This window comes from Cuculus canorus, chromosome 21 (assembly GCF_017976375.1).
Source record: "Cuculus canorus isolate bCucCan1 chromosome 21, bCucCan1.pri, whole genome shotgun sequence".
Classification (NCBI taxonomy): Eukaryota; Metazoa; Chordata; class Aves; order Cuculiformes; family Cuculidae; genus Cuculus; species Cuculus canorus.
This window is the reverse complement of record NC_071421.1, coordinates 9,113,329-9,135,563: the sequence shown is the minus strand read 5'-3', so window position 1 is coordinate 9,135,563 and position 22,235 is coordinate 9,113,329. Positions and strand designations below refer to the sequence as shown.

The following is a 22,235-nucleotide window of genomic DNA, read 5'->3' as shown; positions in this document are numbered from 1 at the left end:
GGCATTTTCCCTGCTCTGGTGCTGAAATTTCCAGTTGTGAGAAAAGCCAGAGAGCAGCAGAGCCGGGGTATCTCCGGGTGACATTTATAGGGCTCAGCTTTCATCGCAGCTTCAAAACAATCCCTTGAACAGAGATTATCTCCCCACTGATCTGGATTGTCTTGTTCAGCTTTGGCCCGCGTCCTAGATGGACAACAGGCAGAAAGCTTGGCCAGTGGCCTGAGGTCTGTGGCCTCCTCTGTGTGAGCTGGGAAAGAGAGGATCAGTCTTTAAGGTATTTGGGAACTTACAGCCCTTGAAGGGTGAAGGAGATGGAACTGGTAGGGGCAAAGCTCAGTTCCTCCCCTGAGGGTTTAAAACTACCCTTGGCCAACAGAGCTGTTGAGAGCGGTGATGCCTGCTGTGGGGAGATCATAGAACCATGGAATGGTTTGGGTTGGAAGGGACCTCAAAGCCCATCCAGTGCCATCCCCTGCCATGGGCAGGGACACCTCCCACTGGATCAGGGGCTCCAAGCCCCATCCAACCTGGCCTTGAACACCTCCAGGGATGGGGCAGCCACCACTGCTCTGGGCAACCTGGGCCAGGGCCTCCCCACCTGAACAGAAAAACATTTCTCCCTAAGATCTCATCTCAATCTCTCCTCTTGTGGCTCAAAACCATTCCCCTCATCCCGTTCCTACACTCCCCGATCAAGAGCCCCTCCCAGCTTTCCTGCAGCCCCTTTCAGTCCTGGAAGCTGCTCTAAGGTCACCCCACAGCCTTCTCTTCTCCAGGCTGAACAACCCCAATCTCTCAGCCTGTCCTCATACAGGAGGTGCTCCAGCCCTCAGGTCACCTTCATTCAGGAAGACGATGCACCCATCACACTCCTCTCCTGGGCTTTTTCCTTTCTCCTTCTCTTGCTTAGAGCAGCCCGGAGCACGGTATTGTACTGCAAACCCCACCGAGGTTCAAACACAGTCCTGGTCACCTTGGTGAGCGTCAAAGTCACAGAAGCCCTGATAAGAGAGAAGAGTCGTGCAACAGGAGGGGATCTTCCAACACTATGGCCATGAGAGAGCTGCCAACATGAGGGCTTGAACAGGTGGAGATGCTGGAGGTGACTACACAGCACCTGGAGGAGCAGAGGTCGGGACAGAGACGTGGCTGAGGTGGCAAACGGAGGTTTTGGAGCTGGGGCACCTGCGCAGGCAGGAGGCTGAGGGCAGAGGCAGTGGTGGAGGTGCTACAAATTCTCCAAGCCCTCTCCGAGTTCACAGCCAGCACGAGCTGGAAACTTCCCAGAAGCAGGCAAGCAGCCCTGCAGGAGCTGAGCTCTGGACCAGTGAGATGGTGCCTGGAGAGCTGATAAAGCCGAGGTTGTAAAAGCCAGTTGAGAGTGAGGGCACTGGGACCAATTTACCCGGGATCTTCCTGCGTGGCTCTGCCCTCTTTTAAGCGGAGCTCTTTGGAGGAGCCCTAGCAGAGTGGTTTCCCACCTGCATGCCCCACATCTTCTCGTGGTGCCAAGAGCCTCCTGCCTGCGTGCTTCCCATGGAGAAGATGCTCCAGCGCTATGCAGCAGAAGTAGGGACTTGATTGAGGACAGTTGGGGAGAACCGAGTTGTGCCACGGGGCTGAGCATCCCCCTCGTCCTCTCCCTGCACTCCCTGATCAAGAGCCCCTCCCCAGCTTTCCTGCAGTCCCTTTCCATACTGGAAGCTGCTCTAAGGTCTCCATGGAGCCTTCTCTTCTCCAGGCTGAACAACCCCAACTCTCTCAGCCTGTCCTCATACAGGAGGTGCTCCAGCCCTCAAATCTCTGGTTTCTGTTGCAGTGGATCAACTTCCAGTGGCTGCACCTTGGGGTCTCCCCTGGTGTCAATTCCCCCACCACAGGACACCCTTTGCTGAAGGATTTTTGGAGCTGGGGCCGGGCAGGCAGGATGATGGCATAGGGAGCAGACTCGAGGGGCTGCCTTGGGGCAAACCTCACCCACCCTGTACAACTTCGTGTTGGTTGTCAGCAGCTTTCCAGCCGGACGGTGTCTGGAGACCTTCCAGCGACCACGGGCTCTCCCCCAGCCCATCACTGCCACAGCCCAGACAGGATTTAAATTATGTCTGAGCCTCCCCCCAGCCTTTCCCCTCTCAAGATGAAGATAGGAAGAAAAACACGACCACAGGTTTGCAAAGACACCCCCCAGCCCAGAGGGTGATGCCTCAGCTCTGGGCTTTTCTGAGCCACGTAGGGAGCTCCCAGTTTGTCCTGGAGGGCTCAGCAATGCCACCCCACGCCGACTCCTCGTCGCAGGCAGATGTTCCTGTTGGCTCAAGGTGCCCATTTGAGGTTTTTCTCTGCTCCCCTTTTGCCTCTCGATTCGCAGACAAGTGGGTGAGGGAGAGAGGAACCAGTTCCCTTTCCACCTCCCCTCGCAGTGCCCCTCTGCTTATTAGTTCTCCAAATATTCCGTCCCGCAGCCCAGCAGTGAGGACTCTGCTCTAACCCCAGCCCAGGCGGAGGGGAAGCCGGAGCGCGTAGGACAGTGCGTTATCCTCGTGGCATCGCTCCAGGTCAGCCTGCGGAGAGGGAGACGGGGCAGCTGGGGCCCTGCTGCACTAAATCCTGGGGGCCGGGGTGCAGCATCCCTCGGGCTCAGCCCCCCCCTCTCCTGCTGCCCAAGGGAAACAGTGGAGCACAAGCATTGCTTTTCCCTCACCACCATCTCTCCCCAACCCTCAGTGACCCTTCGCTTTAGAATTGTGCTTTTCTCAGCAGCCGATGGGATGGGGACTGAACCTAGAGCCCACAGCGGGCATGAGGAAACGGCATGTGGAAGAAGAAGAGACTTGGTGGTGGGATGCTGGTGAGCAGGGTGGGGGCAGTTATAGGACAGAGGAAAATAAATTCTGTGGGATTTCCTCCTGTCAGCTCCCAGCTCCATTTTGAGGCATTGGATTGCAGGTACCGTGGCCTCGCTGGACCCTCTTCAGAGCCTCCAGCTGAAAAAAATGCTGGAGAATTGAGGAGGGAAGGGGGCTTGCGAGGAGAAGGGAAGCGTAGTGGGAACATTGCGTCCTCCAGCAGCCCAGGGCAGCTGCTGAGGAGCTTCTGTAAATCAGAGTGGCCACTGGAGCTGCTCCAAAATCCATCCAGTGCTCAGGAGGCCACTGAGCATCCCACAAGAAGGGGATGCAAGAGCGATTTGTGACCTCTTCATGTACTGAGCACCCTGGCTGGGGTCTCCCTGAATTGAACTGAACTCTGGGGTCATTGCCATCTCGCCACCATCTGCCATCCTCTGTAGGGCACCTGGCTGCACGCGCTGGCTGCGCTCCATCCCCTCCTGAGGCTCAGCCAAGGCAAGCAGCGTGCTGGGATGCTCAGCGCATGCCTTAAACAAAAATAACTGTGGCAGAAGCTACCGAGTGCCCAACACACGCCTCGGCTTAAACACCTCCTGTGTGCAATGCTCCGGAGCCAGCAGGAGCTCATCCGATGAGAGCAGGCATCGCGCAGGTCCCCAGCCAGCCGCCGAGAGCAGACACGTCCCTGCTGGCACAGGACCCCGAGGCTCAGCAAGAAATAAAGTAAACAAACCAAAAAAAGCCAACAATGATCGATTTTTTGAAACTTTAAATATTTTTTTTTCTTTAAAATCTGCTTTCCTCTGGGGCTCTGTCTCTGTACGGAGCTTTGCTCTCCCTGCAGCGTCTGGGTTACTTCCTCAGTCCTGGCTGTGGGCAAAGGGAGAAGCAGGGTCAGTTAGAGAGGGGGACGGATGGATGCCCTCCGCTGTGCATCACCGGCAGGTGTGGATTTCCACCACTCGATGGCAGGGTTTGCACTTGACGGAGCAGCACCAGTGGAATTTGCAACTGCACCTTTCCACAACCTCCACCTCGTCCGTATGAAAGCCCCGGCCGCAGCACATCAGCTCGCAGCCGTCAATAGCCTTGGAGGTCTTGTTGCAGTGCCGGCCGCTGGTGCCCAGCACCCCGTTCTTGAGGTCGTGGTCACAGAAGTCAGGACTGGAGTCCAGATAGACGAGGTCCTCATCCGTGTGTGGCTTGAACTGGGAGTTTTTCGGCACCAGCACTTTGGTGGATCCAATCTCACTCTGTTCGACCTCCGTGGCGCCGTCGAATTTCTCCTTCAGGACATTGCCCACTTTGCGGAAGGGGGGCATGGCTTTCCAGCACGTCTTGAACTCACACGAGCCCGACACGCCGTGGCACTTGCACTCCACCCGCATGTTGTTCAGGATTGCCTGGAGGAACAGACACAAGTAATAAGATGGGACCATCAGCTCAGGATAGACATAGCATGAAGGGAGCAGCATAGAGGGTCTGGAATGGCTGGACAGAAAGCAGTACTGATGTAGGTGAGCTGATGGGATTAAATAAAGCTAAAAAGGCTCAAGCAATCGCTGCAGAGCCCAGCTGGGATGCTGCAGAGCCACACCGGCTGCCTCAGTTTCCCCCTCACCATTACCTTCCTCCCTGCCTCATTGTTGTGGAGGTTCATCAATGCTCTGTTAGAAGAAGCCCCTTTGCTCCTTTCGCGGACGTCGACGAAGGACTGTGAAAAGGCCACACCATAGGCGATGTTATCGGAGCAGCCCGACCACTGGAAGCCTAAGACAGAGAGCACGGATGAGATGGATGACAGCGCCCATCCTGCTTGTCCTCTCCAGCCCTTCTCTTGTTGACCTGCCACCCCTTCTGTCTTGTCACCCACAAGGCTGGGCTGCCCAGGGCACTGGGGAAGCTGGGGAGCGCGGCCCGGGGAGGGACGTGGACAAGATGCTTTCTTTGCCCCACGGGCGATGCTCCCAGACACCTTTCTGAGGGACTCGTGTGGATTAAAAGGAGTTGTAGAGGGTTTAAAAGTATTTTTCCCTCCTCTCTGGATAGTTCCAGAGTGGGCATTTCCACGCTTGGCCATTTGGAAGCCGTGCTCGGCTGCCCCGCGCCCCTCGGGATGCTCACCCTGTGGGCTGCCCCCCTGCACCGTGCGGTCACATCCACACTTGTCCAGCTCGCCGCTGCTGCAGGCTCGGGTCACGGCGAAGGCCACCCCTGCCGAAGAGATGGCATAGACGAACGCTGCCTCCCGCGTCCCTGCAACAGCACAAATGGTAGTGGGAAACGTGGCAGCAAGTCTGAGGCAGGCGAGAGAGCTTTCTGGAGGGTGTGCAGCCAGGTGGCCAAAAGCCCTCGGTAAGCAGTTCATGGAATCACAGAATGGTTTGGGTTGGAAGGGACCTCAAAGCCCATCCAGTGCCACTCCCTGCCATGGGCAGGGACACCTCCCACTGGATCAGGGGCTCAAATCCGCATCCAGCCTGGCCTTGAACACCTCCAGGGATGGGGCAGCCACCACTTCTCCATGGCAAACCCCACCCTCACAGGAAAACATTTCCCCCTAAGATCTCATCTCAGTCTCCACTCTTTCAGCTCAAAACCATTCCCCCTTGTCCTCTCCCTGCACTCCCTGATCCAGAGCCCCTCCCCAGCTCCCCTGGAGCCCCTTTCAGCACACAAAGCTGCTCTAAGGTCTCCCCGCAGCCTTCTCTTCTCCAGACTGAACACCCCCAACTCTCAGCCTGTCGTCGTACAGGAGGTGCTTCAGCCCTGGCATCATCTCCGTGGCCTCCTCTGGACTCACTCCAACAGCTCTGTGTCCTTCCTGTGCTGAGGTCTCCAGAGCTGGACACAGGGCTCCACGTACTGTAGTGGATGTCTCTGTTCCTCTTCCCTCCTAACGCTGGCGTTGCACATAGAACCCCTTGAAAAGCTGGTCTGAACACTGGCTTTTGGCAGAACATGCTCCGCTGAGCCATCAAGCCAAGCTCTTTGCTACATCGCCTCCTGCTAAGCTGGGGTGCCCCATGCAGGACACATCCTCCCTGCTCCTAGGCACACAGTTTGCTTTGTGCCACGCTTGGACCAGCCTCAGCAGAGACTGCGCTGGGAGGTTATTTGCAGCAGTGAGAGCCCTGTCTTGCAGTAGTGAAGGAGCTGGTAACTGCCCCACAAGGTTAAAAATATGAATATAATGGCAAATTATAACCTAGCAGTGAGGAAGCTGCAAAGACTGTGTTACCAGTGTGGAAAGAGCTCTCCAGAGTTTATATGGAGTGACTTGCCTGGTGCGTTCAAGGTGCCTCTGCCATGAAATCTTTCCTGCCTCCAAAACATTTGGTTGCTTTCCACATCCAGAAATATCCCCCGCAGCTGCAGATCCTCACAGAAAGGGTCTTGTAGGTCCCACCACTTCCCAAGCTACCCTGCAACACTCCCCAACCCTGCTGCCAAAGGGCCTCGCAAAACTATGCCGGTCCCTAGGGTGCAGCCCCTTCCCAGCTCTTGCATTTGAGGTGCCACAGGGTTGGGAAGAGCTTGTTTGGGAAGTCAGGAGACATCCCTGGGCATAAACACAGAGCGTGGTGCAGCCAGGGATCAGCTGTTGCAACACCCAAGTCCCCACCATCCTCCGAGGCCAGCTGAGGACACATCCCTTCTGTCTCCAAGCAAGGAGGGTTGGCATTTGGGGTATTCCCATGCTGGGGGTAGAGGGGTGATGGCTCGAGAGCAGACAGAGCCCCAGCTCGCCGGTCGGACAGAGGGCAGCTACTTTGGTGGCCCAGCTGTAATCCAGCCCGGGCGGCAGTGGCTGGGGAGGACCCAGCCAGCGTGGGGACTGAACCGCCTCCAAGTTAATCGAGGTTAATAGTAGGATCGTGTTGGTTGGTTTGTACTGTGGCTGCCTAAAAAGAGAAGACTTTTAGTTTCTGGTATTTCTGGTATTTCCAGTCCCTGAACCTTCACAAGAAGAGATCTTCACCCCTGCATTGAGAGGAGGAAAGTCAAACAAGGAGCCGGGGGGGAGGACTTGGTCCTGGGATGGGAAGCAAGACAGCGCATGGGAGATGGCAGTGGAGGCAAGGGCCGCTTTGGTGGTCTCCAGGGGTTGCAAAGGGGCTTTCTCCTCTATCTCCTCATCCTGATGCTCTGCCTCTTTGCATGGTTTGATCGCAGCCCTGTGTCTCCAGGATGCCTGCATGCCACTGGGATCAGAGGGACTGGGGGTCTGCCCTGGCCATAACGCCCTTCGCCCCTCGGGCTGGCAGCTGGGTGGTGGTGGGCGATGGTGCTGTTCTCGGAGGCTCCTGCTCCCATGTGTTTTACTCGTATCGGGCGGCAGAGGGCTGCCCTCCCAAGGTCTTGTCCGCAGATGGCTCTGCTCAAAAGCCGTGCGCCAGCTTGACAGTGGACACCGCTTTGGTGCTGCTAGAGAAGAGGCTGAATAAATCCAGCACCCTGCTGTGCCTGTGGCTTTGCGGAGCAAAGCTCCTGCCTCGGTGGGGCAGAGATGGGACCACAGGGTGACTGTAGGGCTCTGCTCAAACTTAACATGTCCTTGTAAAAGGCCCAAATCTCTGGATGCCCTGGGCTGGTGCCTCCATGTGATGGAAAAAAAAAAGTTTGGGAGAGGAAGGACCCAGAAGCTGAGGAACTCCAAGAGTCTGGATGTGCTGCCCCCAGTCCAGTCAGAAGAGCCCTGCTGAGATGCCCAGGGAAGATCCAGCAGCCCCAAGAGCCAACACTGGGCTGGTACCAACTCTTCCCAGCCGCTTCCTCAGGGGCAAGCAAGCAAAACCTGTTTGTGACCCACCTGCCTGCTTCTGCAGCCACTCCCCGCCCCCAGCAGTACCCCAGGCACGCATCCTCCTGGCTGACCTTGCGTTACCACCTTGCCGAAGACAGGCAGGGTGTCCAGTGTGGAGCAGTTCCAGCGGCGGTTGCGGAACTGGTACTGGCATTCCTCGATGGCCAGCTGGGCTCCGCGCCGCACTGAGTCCATCACCTCTAGGTTCCTCTTGCACATCTGCACCTGGCGCTGGATCAAGCCCTTCAGCTTCTCGCAGGTCTCCTCCTCGGAGATGCTCCCTACTGAAGACAGCTTCGCCAGGTACCTGCCACGAGAGCCAGCAGAGCGGGTTAGGAGACAGGGACCGGGGAGCACAAACCCATTTTCAGCTGGGACACCCACCGAGGAGTCCAAGCTCCTCATCCCCTCCGTAGCTGAGACCTGGTGCCCATCTGGGGCCACCTTCAGCCTCTGTGGTGGCTCCACAGGATGCATTTTTGGCTGGCAGAGAGCAAGCCCAAACAAAACAAGCATCCTTCAGTCCCGTGTCTCGCACGGAGCCCAGCTGCTGGCTCCCCTTTGCCTCTATTGCCTGCAAGGAAGATATTTTCGGCGTTGTCTGAATGTACCCGGTCAGGTCTCCTGAGTACCGGCACATCCAAGTGCTACTAGGAAAAGCCAGAGGTCTCTGAAGTCAGCCAAAACAAGCAGGACGGGTGCTTGGCTGCCAGCTCCAGCTACCACACGGCTCCCACAGTGTGGCTGTGTGCTCGTCACCAACAAACATCACCCACTTCCCTCCTGGAGCCTGCTTTTAGCTCCTCTGGCCCCCAGCAGGCAGGGATGGCCTCTGGGACCTGCCAGGCTTCCTGTCACTTGGGATTCAGGCAGGGCTTGAAGTGGGGAGGACAGAGCCAGGAGCCGGCCATGGGCAAAGCCACACACGCTGGGCATGTCTTCCACCAGCCCGGCTCGTGAATGTGGCCATGAGGGCTTTGCCGGCCTGGAAAAGACTGTCCCTGTGTGGAGGTGACCAGCTGCTCTGCTTTCCATCACCCCATTCCCAGCAGAAGGCGTTACAGAGCTGCTCTGGAGTGTCAGACCCTTTTGGGGCAAGCACCCCATAAGCTCTTGGCATCTCCTGACCAAGCACGTGGGAGGGTCCATCCAGCACATCCCAGTAACCCATTCTACTGCACACAACGTGTGCACACCTATTTGCCAGGTCCCTCTTCCCGCCTCAGCCTCTGGATCTCAGAATGGATTTAAGATGGACCTGCACTGCTTGGTCAAGCTGTTGGACAATCCCAGATCCAATCTCTGTGCCTCTGCTTGCACTGGCCCAGCCGAGGCTCCCTCTTTCCCGTGGTTGCTGGCTCTGCTTCCAGTGCCACTGCCACCCCTGCAGCCCCGTCCTGCTGTGGAGCAGGGAGATCCCCTGCACCAGACTCACGCTTGCAGCCACTGACCGCAGGTTGCTTGAACATCCTCAGGAATCGCCAGCGTCAGCTCGCGCTGCTGCCTCACCACGAGACGCGAGTGCCGAGCGAAGGCTTTCTGAAAAACCTCATCCCTTGACGCTGCATTTCCCAGCCCTACAGATCTTGTGGGTTTTTTTGTTTGCTTGTTTTTTTTTCTTTCCTCCTCCTCCCAAGTTGCGACATCCTGCTAAGGATTTTTCCTTTGAAGCCCTGCTCGCCTCCAAGAAGTGACTGCGCAAAAGTGGCTCCTGCTCCCTGCCTGTTCCCATGTGTCCCGGGAGCCAGATTTGCTGACTTCAGCCACAAAATCAAGTTGTCACAGCCTCTTCCTCCCATTAGCCCTGCCAGGCTGCCCCAGGAGGAGAGAATGGGATTTTCTCTTCTGTGCATCAGCAGAAATATTCACCAGCTTGGTTTCACGCTGACAACTGGGGGGGCCGTGGGAGACAGTGAGAAAGCCGGCTTGGCTTGCACTGTCCGTAGGGAGTCTGCATGGCTCACTGTCAACAGCATTCAGTTTTCCTTGTGCATGGAGATCACTCGATGCAATGCCTCTTGGATAGCGGGAAGTGGCAGGCTGCCGTGGTTCCAAAGCCAAGTTCTTTTCTAGCCTTTATAATAGCCAAACACCTTTGCCCAGGGCTTTCTGCTCCTGCAAGGGCACTGCGCCGTTTGCAGAGGACCGGCTGCGCGGCTGCCGCATGCATGCAGCTGGCTTGGAACCCCCACTGCGGCCAAATCCAGAGCCTCCACCTTTCTCTTGGCCTCACAGAGTGCACTAAGTGTCCCCGTCCCTGTGCTGCAGTCCCGCACACGGGGTGTGACAGTCGCTGCTCTGCATCTCCCTGCGCTCGGCTGACCTGGGATGAAGGCAGCAAACCACCCTGGGGAGCTTTGATGTTGAGCAGTCCCGGGGGTGACTGTGCCAGCCCTGTCCCCTCCCAGGTCCAGCCGTTGTTCTGGTTTGAGCATGGAGAAGCTCCCAAAGAGTCAAGCAGGAAGATTCATCCCAAGGCATCAGGGCTTGGTTGATCAGCTTTGGGCCTGGAAGCTAAGAAAACCAGATCCTGCCTCAAGTATGGTCCCCTTTGTGCTGATTTGGCTTTCCCCTCCTCCTTCTACTTAGACATCATTTATGCCTACAGGACCAGCAAAGCAGCATCAATCCTGCTGGTGAGCCAGTGCCCAGCCGGGCTGCAGCACCCTGGCAGGAGAAAGCCGTGCCACAGGTGTAACCGCCCCACGAATACCAGCGCTGCTCAGGATGGGGGCACCGTCTCCTTTTCTAACACATTTCCCAGCTCGGTGCAATTCTCCAGAGAATGGGGAGCTATAAATTCCAAGCACACATGGAAAGAAGCGTGACAAGAGCCTTTCAAGCCTTTCCAAGTAGATGCGCCTGATAAGATGCCTCCCCAACAAGCATTTAATGCTGTTCGGGATGATGAAACGAAGGCCAAGGATGCTTCAAAGATAGGTACAGCTCTCCAAGAACAGGTCTGGTAATTTGTTTTGCAAAGCAGGCAAATAAGATGAAGTTATCCAGAATGGTGCTCTGGCCTCTCTTCCCTATGACAGATCCTCTGTGTGCCAGCATCCCTCCTCAGCCCATGTGTGTCTGCCTCTCCCTGGGGATTAGAGGCAACTCTCCCTAAAGTTCCGTGGCCCCATCAGGTTCCCAGCTTGCTCCAGTCTCTACATCCCATGAGTACCACTCCTGCCTTCAAAAAAGGCATTTTTTTTTGGGGCACGAGGCTCCCATCCTGGTTCCTGGTCCAGAAAGGATCCAGAGGTTGACTCAAGGATGTAAGGAGGATGCTTACAGTACGACTTCAGCTTTGACATTTTCACATGGCATCGCTGTACAACACATTCAGAGGCACTGGGCAGGAGCATCTCACCTCTTTTCTCCTCTCTGGGATAGCTGAAGGGTGTGATAAAAGCCAGGAAATGACTCTGCTCCCACCAGGATTCAAAGATGCTTCTACCCAGCGACGCACAGTGTTTCTCAGGGCTGGAGAGCCCGAGCAAAGTACCAAACCCATCCGCAGCATCCCACGGTCACCATGGAAACCTGACTCCAGCACTGCGCCTGGTCCTTAATGAGGACCTTGATCCAAACTTCATTTTCCTGGACTGGGGTGGCAGAAAGCGCAGGCAAAGCCTTAGTCTACCCAGGACACAGCAAGACAGGCACGACAGGAGGAAACCCAACCATTCCTGCCCTCTGCAAGCTCTCGGTGTGGATCTCTGTCCTGGTATCACCTCCCGATTGCTGCACAGAGCTGTAGGTTATGGCTTACATCTCGCATGCAGCCCCAAAACAGCCCTGCCTGTGGGGAAAAAAAATCACCCAAAAATGATATTTTCTTCCTTTTCCAAACCCGGACAAAGAACATTTCAAGGGGTGCTGCCCAAGCCATTTGTTCAAGTTCTGTCTTGCTTCATCATGGCATTTATGTTCCTCTCTTTAAATCCAGACAAGTTGCTCACGGAACAAGCCTTCTTTTAATAAAAGTCACTGATTTAACACAAAACTGATGGAAAGCCCTTCCTTTTTTTTCCATCCACAGTACAGAGATCAAGATTGAAGCCCCATAATTTAAGCAGCTGCAGTTGATCTACTCTGCAAGATGGCAAAGAAGGAAACCTCAAACCCAGGAAGCTTTTAAAGGACTGGGGTGGGGGGAAGCTCTGCTTAAATAAAAATGAAGATGATTATTTCAGGAGGAAGAAATAGAGGTGGAAGAGGAAGAATATAATCAGTGGGATGACAAGAAGACATTGGAAGAGCTGCAGCAGAGAGACAGAAGGAGCAGGGAGGAGATTCCCTGCCGTGGGAAGGTGTGGAAATTAGAGTCATTGACAAAGTCTCAATAGAGGTCAGGGAAGATGTGCCAGATGTCTTGGAGGAAGCAGAACTCTCTGGTGTTTCTTTTATTTAAACAAATGAGTTTCAAGTATGAGAACTGGTCGTATTGTCTCATTTTGGGAATATTTTGCTGTAGATGGTAAGTTGGAGCCAGGCCAGTGGTGTCACTGCTCCATCACTCAGAGGCGCTGAGAAGTCGGATGGGCTCAGAAACTTCACCCTGCTCAGCAAATACTCAACCTGCCTGGGATACCGGCCCGGCCAAGGCCAATAGAGGTTGTTCAAGCCTTGAAATGCAGAGATACTTCAGCTCTGCTTCTCTCTGAGCAGCAGCCTCTGCAAACATCCTCCCTGCTCAAGGAGAAACAAAGTCAGCCTGGATCAGCAGCGCCTGGGACTTGCGTGCCTCTTGTGGCTGGACCTATGGTCAGCCAGGGACTTGGGTTGTACTTGGGGCCAAGAATGCCTTGTGCAGAGAGGTTTCCTTGAAGGAACAAGAAAAGGCACGTTTAGGATGGAAAAACTAAGAGTGTACGAGGATAGTTTGGAAATTGATGATCTTTAAGGTCCCTTCCAACCCAAAACATTCTATGATTCTACGATAAAGCGAGATGTGAGCAGAGAGAGCTACAGCCCAGGCAAGGAGCCAGCCTGCAACTATGGAGAAGGGGATCATCTTCTCCTAGTTGCTTTCCCCTTCCAAGCAGAGAGAAGGCATGGGGAGACATGGTTTGGTGGCAGATAGAAATGGTTGGACTCGATGATCCAACCTGGTGATTCTATGATTCTATGCCATCCCAGGACTGGCAGGTAAAGGTGCTCTAGGTGGGCCAGAGAGCCCACGGTCCTCCTTGTGGCATCCCCTACCGGGAATAGTCCCACTTCCCCTGTGCCAGCACAGGCAAGCTCCTAGGTACCACACACATTTAGTCTGCGCATGTCCCTGGCAGGATCTGCTGGAGATCCTGCCCTTATCCGGCTGATGGCTCTGCAGCAGGACATGTCCCTCTCAGAGACCAAGAATTCCCCTGCCAGGATTAGATGCCCTGCTTTGCCTTCCCTTCCCTTCTAAGTGTAAATCATGATTAACAAAGTCATCATCCAGGAGCCTGTCTGGTTTCTTCCCTGGAAGAAAAGCAGCTCCCTGGCTCACTCCTTCCTGCCACAGTTACTGCGCATTTCATCTCTTGGCTGAAACCATGCTTTTCCCACCCTCATCTCCACCTCCAACGAACAGCTGCCAGAGCGGTGTCTGGGAGGAGGCATCACCACGCTCACCATCACCTGCCTACAGACCTAAGGCTGCAGCTCAACTGCCTGATCTCAAAGGCGAACCCACAGCTCAAATCCTGTGTCCCCCTCCACGCTGGACCCCACACCTCACACCACGTGCACATAGGGAACACCCATCCAGCCATGCACCAGCCGCTGGTGGTGGCCGGCCTCCCTCATCACAACTGTTTGGGATCAGGAAGATGACCCAGCTGCTTGTCCTGAGCCAGTGATGCTTCTTGGCTTTCTGAACACCCGGAGGCAAATCTCCACTTTGTGATCATTGAGGTTGGAAAAGACCTTCATTGAGGTCTTTCATTGAGGTCCAATCATTGAGGTTGGAAAAGACCTCTAAGCTCATCCAGTCCAACTGTCAGCCCAACCCTACTGTGCCTGCTAAACCATGTGCACAAGTGGTTTTTTAACCTCTCCAGGGACGGAGACTCCCCCACTGCCCCGGGCAGTTTGTTTCCTCTTCACTGAAGGGGTTCTTGTGCACTGTCAGAGGCTGTCCAGGGAAGTGGTGGAGTCTCCATCCCTCAAGACATTTAAAAGACGGGTAGATGAGGTGCTCAGGGATATGGTTTAGTAGTGGACAGGTACAGTTGGACTCAGTGATCTCAAAAGTCTTTTCCAAACAACTGATTCTACGATTCAACGCTTCACCACTCTTTCAGTAAAGAAATTTTCCCTAATATCCAATCTGAACCTTCCCTGGCACATCTTGAGGCCATTTCCTCTCATCCTGTCACTTGTTACTTGGGAGAGGAAACCAGCACCCACCTCACCACAACCTTCTTTCCAGGAGCTGCAGAGAGCGATGAGGTCTCCCCTCAGCCTCCTCTTCTCCAGGCTAAACAGCCCCAGCGCCCTGTGGTGGGGAAGACCACAATGGAAGCTGGGAAGCCCCTGAGAGCAGCATCCACTCTGGATCTCTGCTTTGGATGTATAGAAAACATCCTCTACCGCATCTTCCTTTCAAACTCAAGAGAAGCTGCTCCTGGGCTGCAGAATGAGAGCAATGCTGTGTTGCAAGAGGAGGCAAGCGCAGGCCACCGGGCTGAGCTTTGTTGGAATTCCCCTTGTGCAGTGCTTGAGGCTAAACCTGGTTGGAGAAAATCTGATGAGTGCTTAGTTTCGATCAGAATTTGCAAATACCTGGCGAGAGAAGCCTCCTGCAGGATCAGTTTGATCTCGCCCAACTTGCAAAAGACCCCAGGCTGCTCTCCCTTGGCCAAGATACTCAATTAATTCCCTCCCCCCCACCCTGCTAAGTAATTTCATGAAAGCACAATACTGGCTCCAGTTCTGCTGAGCCAGCCTGATCCTGCCCACCACCATCCCAGCTGCACAGCAGCAGCTCCTGGAGAGTGTGGAGGATGCTGTCAGGGGTCACCCAAAGGCACGGAGGACACCTCGGGGCTGGAGCCAACCAGAGGTCACCTGCACGTGGCATCCAAAGCAGAGTCTGTCGCTGGAGCAGCCTTGGATGACTGAGGTTTTTGTGGGTTCACAAGGCTTGCGAGCTTTAGGAAACAAATCACCAAGCATTGTTAAGAGCCAGCATCGGTTGTGCTTGTAAGGAAACAGGGAAGAATTTCCTGGAAAATGTAACCTCCGGGATTGCTCAGCAATGGCATCATTTTAAGAAAGCCCAGATAATGAGGGAGTGCAGGGATGGGATGAGGGGAATGGTTTTCAACTGAAAGAGGGGAGATTAGGGAGAAATGTTCTCCTGTGATAGTGGGGAGGCCCTGGCCCAGGTTGCCCAGAGCAGTGGTGGCTGCCCCATCCCTGGAGGGGTTCAAGGCCAGGTTGGATGGGGCTCGGAGCCCCTGATCCAGTGGGAGGTGTCCCTGCCGTAGCAGGCAATGGAACTGGATGGGCTTTGAGGTCCCTTCCAACCCAAACTATTCTGTGATTTTCTAAATGGCTGTAATGCATTTCTCTGCATGGGTAAGGATGAATTCACCGAGAGGACTTTTAGCAGCGTAACGTAAACACTATTTTGCTTCGATGCAAAAGTCCAGTTCTGACTCACGAAGTCACAGCAAACCCTTGCAAAAACCATCTGCTTCGCGCTGTTGCTCAGATCTGGACCCGATCCATTCCTGCAGAACCTGGGGTGCAGGGTGGGTTTCTGTGATTTTTGCCCATGGCCCCTAGAAGAAAGCTCTGCTACTGAAGATTGGGGAATAGTTTTTGTTTGATGCTTCCTTAGCAAAAGACAAAAATTATCATCACTACTGTGGAGGCAGAGAGCACGGATCCCTCCTACACCCTGGCAAACACAGCCCTGATGTTTCCTTGCCAGACAGGACCAGAGCTCACGGATGTGCCAAACTTGTGGGAAGTCCGGTGCCAAGACCGGCAGAGGTCTCTTGCCTCTGCAGGATGCAGCTCTTTAAGCCAGTTTGTTTTCGTTGCTGAGGTAAAATTAGCTGGCTTTGTCAAAAGTGGCAAGAATTATAAATAAATGGATAAATAACAATTAAAAACGTTTCCAAGGGCGGCTGCTGGTTTAGCTCACCATGCCCACAGGGAACAGGTGCCACTGGCTGCAGGCACCAACCTCATGGAGCTGGCAGGATCCCCCCAGCAATGCAAAGATGCTCTGGGCACCCCAAAAGTGGGGGGGGACTAATCCAGTGGCTCTCAAAGCAAGAAAATTCTCCATCAAACCCAGTAGAGGTGAACCACCAGAGCAGATGTGACCAGGGAACCTTCTTGGTGCTGTCCTGACACCAAAATCCATAGAAGAGAGGGAGGGGAGCAAAGCTGGGCAGGACTGCAGTGACCGGCACCTCCTGAACCAGTGCTGCGGGGTCACGGCATCCGCTGGGAGAATGTGGGACCGACTCCTTGCCAGGTGGAAAATGGGAAGGAGGGTGGCAACAACAACGCATAGAATCGTGTAGAAAATTCAACCAAGCCAAGCTCGGGGTGAAGAGAACTGTCCCCACCGGGGAGACTCACCGGAAAAGAACCAAGTCTGGTTTAAAAACAGAGGTAGAATCATGGAATGGTTTAGGTTGGAAGGCACCTCAAAGCCCACCCAGTTCCACCTCCTGCCATGGGCAGGGACACCTCCCACTGGATCAGGGGCTCCAAGCCCCATCCAACCTGGCCTGGAACCCCTCCAGGGATGGGGCAGCCACCACTGCTCTGGGCAGCCTGGGCCAGGGCCTCCCCACCCTCACAGCAAAGCATTTTTCCTCAAGATCTCATCTAAATTTCCCCTCTTTCAGCTGAAAACCATTCCCCTTGTCCTACCTCTGCACTCCCTGATCCAGAGCCCCTCCCCAGCTTTCCCAGAGCCCCTTTCAGCACTGGAAGCTGCTCTAAGGTCTCCCCACAGCCTCCTCTTCTCCAGGCTGAACAACCCCATCTCTCTCAGCCTGTCCTCATATGGAAGGTGCTCCAGCCTTCGGATCAGCTCCGTGGCCTCCTCTGGCAAGTGTAGGACCCAGATAGGCTTCTTCCCAAATCCCCTGTGTTGCACAATGACACAAACTGGTACAAAATGGGTATTCCGGTTGCTCTTTCAAAATCTCCACTGCAAAGCTGGCAGGGATGAGCAGAGAGAATTGGGCCCCAGGTTTGCAAAGCACATAGGAAAGGGGGTTCAGAGAAACCCAAACTCCTTTCATCCTTCCCTCTCCAGTAACCAGAAAGTGGTTACTATTTGAGAGCAGCTGCCTAGCCAGGCTTGTTGGGACACTTGCAAGGTCTTCAAGCTCTCCCGGAGTGCTCAAATTCATATTTTTAGAGGGTTTAAGCCCATCTGTGCTGTTGGCCCTTTAAACCAAGTCTCAAGTGCAGACGGACGTTTTAACCCCCTGTAAATAGCGGGTAGAGCGAGCTGCTGGTGGCACACCCTGCTCTGCAGCAGCATAACCGCATCTAAGGCTCTCCAGCATCCACAGAGAGCCTCCTCCAGAACCACTTTGTGCTGCAGAAAACAGAGAGAGACTGTAAAGATTCCCAGACAGCTCGATAACCAGGGGTCTCACCCACAAAGGACCCCTGCCCTGCGGTATCCGATGCTTTCCAGGCAAGGGATTTGATTCTCATCATTCAAACCACCCATCACAGCAGCCCCAGTGCCATGAGCGGTTAGAGGATCCCTTTACACCCACACCCCACTTTGCGCACTTTCACCTCTTCAGGCGTAATTCCCTCTCTCCCAAACAGATAAATAAAGGAATAACTAACTAACTGACTGCTTGTCTTCCCCATCCCACTGAAACCGGAGCTTGCTGCTCCCACGCTGGCTTCAGAGAGGTGCTCGTTTGGGTGAAACCCTCTACAAACACCCCCATATCGGGAGGGTTTTGGACCACTGAGAGAACACGTGTCCAAACTCAACCCCAGTACTGCACGTGCAGATTCAAAAGCTGAACTGAGCCTGTGAAATGGGACTCACTTTGGAAAGTAACTTGGCTGTTTCCCTTGCATAAAGGATGCCCCTGGACTACCCCAGAGATAAAGCAGAAGCTGTAGGGACCTTCATGTGCACAATCAGCGAGATCTACAAGGCACCAACTACAGCCCTTTATTTGATTTTACAATTTGAAGAGGCAAAAGAAAAAGCTTTAAAGCTCTCCGAGTCTCAAAAAGCAGAAAGAAGAGCCCTGAGGCTTCCACCAGAAAGGGGAATACAGCATCTCTTCAGGTTTGGAGAACAGAGGTTTTCTCCCAGAGCTTAGGCACTGAGAAAACACACCTGAAGTTTATGTCCTACTCAGAGAGAAAGCAGTTTGGTCTATTGAAATTAAAAGATTTGGCCAAGTTCCTTTCAGCTCAACGTCTGCTGTGGCAGAGGGGACCTACACCGTCTCCCTTTTCTGTGGCTCAGAGGACACTGTTTGCACGGCCGAACCGAGCCCTTCCCCACAAAGCCTGGCTTAAAGAAACCCTTCAGCTCAGGCGTTGCTCAGCGTCTCTCCGCAGCGCTGGGGGAATGCGAGTCCGGACAGGTTGAAAAAAGCTTTAGGGGAAAGAAAAAAACCAGTCACAACTGAGTTTAATCACTAATCCAGCAGGTTCCTGGAAAAGCAAACTTCGCCGCGCGCTGCCACCCAGCGCACACACCTCGGCACAGAACTCGGCCCCTGTGCGCTGGGGTAAAGCAGAGCGTGCCGGAGCCCACACGCGTGAGCCTTCGGAAGACGTACGAGGCACGCTCATTCCTCGAATATCTGATAACTCCTGGGATCCTTCTAACTCTGTTTATTGCCTCCGGCAGCCTTTGTTTCTGATGTTAGAAGATAAACAATGGGAATTGTCTTAATCCTAAAGGCAAAGAATAAAACCCACTGAGCGGGGGACGGTCCTTTTATCACGATACGTTTGCAACATCAAAAAAAGAGGCCCCCCCCCCTCCCCTTCCTTTCAAGCGCACTGAAATGTGTCTGCTTTTCCTCCCCTGTTGGCAGGAATGAGCCCTCTGCTCTCCCGTGGCCAAGCCCCCCGCGCCCACCCCTCGCTCCGCCGGCACAGACGGCTGCACACAGCCCTCCTCGTCCATCGTGGCCAACCACCCCTCCGCGCTGGCTTCCCAAATACTATCCCAGCTGCGCGCGGTGCCAGGGACCAGGGAGTCCCATCTCTGTGCATCCACATCGACCTCGCTCATGAAATCCTCCCTTGGCAGACACTTTGCCGTGCCCGTCCCAGAGCAGTCCGGGCTGCTCCTCTCCAGGGACCTGCCATCATCCCACCTCAGCAGGACAACGCTCCTTGCAGGAACAACACTCCCACAGTTCCCAATATACCTTCCCTGGAAGCGTGACAGCTCAAGCGGCCACCTTGATAGCTGCTCTGATCCACCCACCCCTCGCTGGAGATGCGTGGCACGCAAGTCGCTCCATCTGGCGAAGGAGGAGGGGAGAAGGGCTGAGTGCCAACACATCCCGGCAGCTACCGATGGGCGAGCGCCTTTTCCCACGGGCAGGACACTCAGAGAACGCCGCTGACCTGGCGCTTTCCCAGGGCATAGGGAGCATCCTTCAGAAGCCATCCGCCTCCCCCAAACCAAAACTAAAAGCAGGAGAGACCGGAGCTGTATGTGGATACTGAGAGGTCTCCGCACGCAGTGGGCAGGACTGTGCCCACCTGGGCACAGGTGGCAGGAGAGGCACAAGCCACTCCGGATCTGTCACGTTGACAGCTCCAGGGACTCCCCACGTACCTGCCCTGGCTGATGGAGACCTGGGCAGGTGAGATGGAGATGGCTCACATTCCCAGCCTGAGAGCGGGTCCGTTGGATGTGTGCACTGGGAATTAATTAGCTCACGGCAGCCAGCGACGCTTGGGGCAGGGGAAGTGCCATCTCCCACCAGACAAGATTAATTAGGGAGAAACCGGCGCCTTCGTTCAAAGTTATCTGGGAAGGTGCTGCCTGCTCTATCCGCTCAAGCCCGGGGGGAATCTCCCCAGAAGATGGTCCCACTGCCTTGGTGAACACGCAGGAATTTTCCAGAACCATTTCCACCCCTGTTTACCTTACACATGATTTCAGTGTTTGTTCAGTGGGTTCCCAATGTCACCGGGTTCTTCCGCAGCGCGCAACAGCCCCCCACCACCCATCCTCCTGCTGGGAACGGGGGTCTGAGGCGCGGGCAGCCCTGCTCACCGCAAATCCCTACAGCTGGCACGCTCGCCCTGCCGAATCCTGCCCCGAACCTCGTGCGGCGCCTCAGCCCTGCTCTGCTCCGATGCCCCGACCCCTGTCCTAGCCTGGATCCAGGATTGAAAGACAAGAAAGGGGATGGGAGCTCGGTGAGCAGTCCCTCTGCGGGCAGCTTAAAGAGAAGAAGGGGCTGAGGGCTCAGTGACCAGAAGGGTCTGGGGGCTCAGTGAGCAGAAGAAGAAAGGCGTTGGGGGCTTGGTGAGCAGAAGAAGGGGTTGGGGGCTCAGTGAGAAGAAGAAGGAAGGGGTTGGGGGCTCGGTGAGCAGAAGAAGGAAGGGTCTGGGGGCTCGGTGAGCAGAAGGGGCTGGGGGCTCGGTGAGTAATCCCTGTGTGGGCAGCTTAAAGAGAAGAAGGGGTTGGGGGCTCAGTGACCAGAAGGGTCTGGGGGCTCGGTGAGCAGAAGAAGGGGTTGGGGGCTCGGTGAATAACCCCTGTGTGGGTATCCTAAAGAGAAGGGTCTGGAGGCTCGGTGAGCAGAGGAAGGAAGGGTCTGGGGGCTCGGTGAGCAACCCCTGGGCAGGCAGCTTAAAGAGAAAAAGGGAGCTGGAGGCTCGGTGAGCAGAGGAAGGGTCTGGGGGCTCGGTGGGCAGAAGGAGGAAGGGTCTGGGGGCTCGGTGAGCAGAAGGAGGAAGGGTCTGGGGGCTCGGTGAGCATAGGAAGGGTCTGGGGGCTCAGTGAGCAGAAGGAGGGTCTGGGGGCTCCGTGAGCAGAGGAAGGGTCTGGGGGCTCACTGAGCAGAAGGAGGGTCTGGGGGCTCCGTGAGCAGAGGAAGGGTCTGGGGGCTCGCTGAGCAGAAGGAGGAAGGGTCTGGGGGCTCGCTGAGCAGAAGGAGGGTCTGGGGGCTCCGTGAGCAGAGGAAGGGTCTGGGGGCTCCGTGAGCAGAGGAAGGGTCTGGGGGCTCGGTGGGCAGAAGGAGGGTCTGGGGGCTCGGTGGGCAGAAGGAGGGTCTGGGGGCTCGCTGAGCAGAAGGAGGGTTTGGGGGCTCGGTGGGCAGAAGGAGGGTCTGGGGGCTCGCTGAGCAGCCGCTGCCCGGGCAGCCGCGCTCTCGCCCCGCACCGAGCAGCCTCCATCCCCGCATCCCACCTGCGCGGGGCTGCGACCCCGCGGGTTCGCCGGGGACCGGTGCGGCTGCGATGAGAGGCGCTGATCCCGCACCCCGGGCACCGGCAGCATCGCGGCGGGGGTCGCGTCCCGGTGCCGCCCGACACCTGCGGGGGCTGAGGCGGTGCCGCTCGCCGTGCCGCCCCCCCCTCCTCGCCCCGCGGCTACTCACAGCCAGTTGCTGGCGTTGGCCGAGAAGGTGGCGAGGATGAGGAGCAGCAGGGAGCGCAGGGAATACTCCGGGCTCATCCTGGAGGGCGGGCAGGGTCTGCGGGAGCGGGGCGGGCGGCGGCAGCGCCCCCCAGCCCGGGCAGCGCCCCCCACCCCCGCCCGGGGCAGCCGGGCAGGAGCGCCGGGCGCTGCCGCTGGACGCGCCGCGGCCGCCGAGCGCGACTGTCAGCGGGGACGGCCCATCCCGGGACCGGGCGGCGGGGCGGGGCGCGACGGGGGCGGGGGCAGCCGCGGGGGCCGCCCCGGGGGCGGCGGGGACGGGGCGGGACCCCCGCCGGGGACACCCCTGGGGCGGGACGGTGGAGTAGGGGACCCTGGCGGCGGGACCCCGGGGTGGCCACCGCGAGCGCCCTGCACCTGCGGAGCCCCTGCGCCCCCCCGGGCTCTGCTGCTCCCCCTGCATCCCTGAGCCGCCCCCTGGACACCCCTGAGCTGTACCCCTGTGCATCCCTGAGCTGCCCCCCCCGGACATCCCTGCATCCCTGAGCTGCCACCCCTGGACATCTCTGCATCCCTGAGCCACCCCCCGGACATCCCTGAGCCACCCCCCGGGCATCACTGCATCCCTGAGTCGCCCCTCCGGAATCCCCTGCTCCTGCGGAGCCCCTGCACCCCCGGACAGTCCTGCACCCCCGAGCGTCCCCCCAGGACCCTCCTGCACCTGCGGAGCCCCTGCACCCCAGAGCCCTCCTGTACTCCCTGCACACCTGAGCGCCCACGGAACCCCCTGCACCTGCGCACCCCCGCACCCCAGGACCTTCCTGCATCCCCTGCATCCCCGAGCCGCCTCCCCGGACCCCCAAACCCCCAGACCCTCCTGCATCCCCGAGACACCCCCTTCGGACCCTCCTGCACCTGCGGACTCCCTACCCCCCCCGGACCCTCCTGCACCCCTCTTCCCTCCAGCTTTCCCCTCCGGCTCCGCCTCTGCAAACCCCGGACTCCC

At 56.5% G+C, this 22,235-nt stretch overlaps 1 protein-coding gene across 2 annotated transcripts; it reads right to left on the bottom strand.

The window, feature by feature from the left end:
* Positions 1 to 3,592: 3,592 nt before the first annotated feature.
* WNT4 (Wnt family member 4) lies at positions 3,593 to 21,471 on the bottom strand. Of its 2 annotated transcripts, none has more exons than XM_054085914.1 (5): positions 21,231 to 21,471; positions 7,728 to 7,963; positions 4,974 to 5,105; positions 4,477 to 4,619; positions 3,593 to 4,252 (listed from the first exon to the last, which is right to left on the bottom strand). In XM_054085914.1, exons 1-5 carry the CDS (start codon positions 21,305 to 21,307, stop codon positions 3,785 to 3,787), a joined length of 1,056 nt encoding a protein of 351 aa, XP_053941889.1. In that variant the 5' UTR covers positions 21,308 to 21,471; the 3' UTR covers positions 3,593 to 3,784. The 2 variants fall into 2 exon arrangements, with proteins under 2 accessions (XP_053941889.1, XP_053941890.1); XM_054085915.1 differs by lacking the exon at positions 21,231 to 21,471 and adding an exon at positions 9,108 to 13,556 and having other exon boundaries at positions 3,599 to 4,252.
* Between the last annotated feature and the right edge of the window lie 764 nt (positions 21,472 to 22,235).

Bases quoted from the DNA above. Each gene is read 5' to 3' on its own strand.
- WNT4 (XM_054085914.1), bottom strand. From the start codon at position 21,307: ATGAGCCCGGAGTATTCCCTGCGCTCCCTGCTGCTCCTCATCCTCGCC. The intron at 5,106-7,727 runs GTCAGCCAGGAG...GTGCTGTTGCAG, and splicing joins CGGCAAGGTGGTAACGCAAG to GGACGCGGGAGGCAGCGTTC. The intron at 4,620-4,973 runs GTGAGCATCCCG...TCTCTGTCTTAG, and splicing joins GCAGGGGGGCAGCCCACAGG to GCTTCCAGTGGTCGGGCTGC.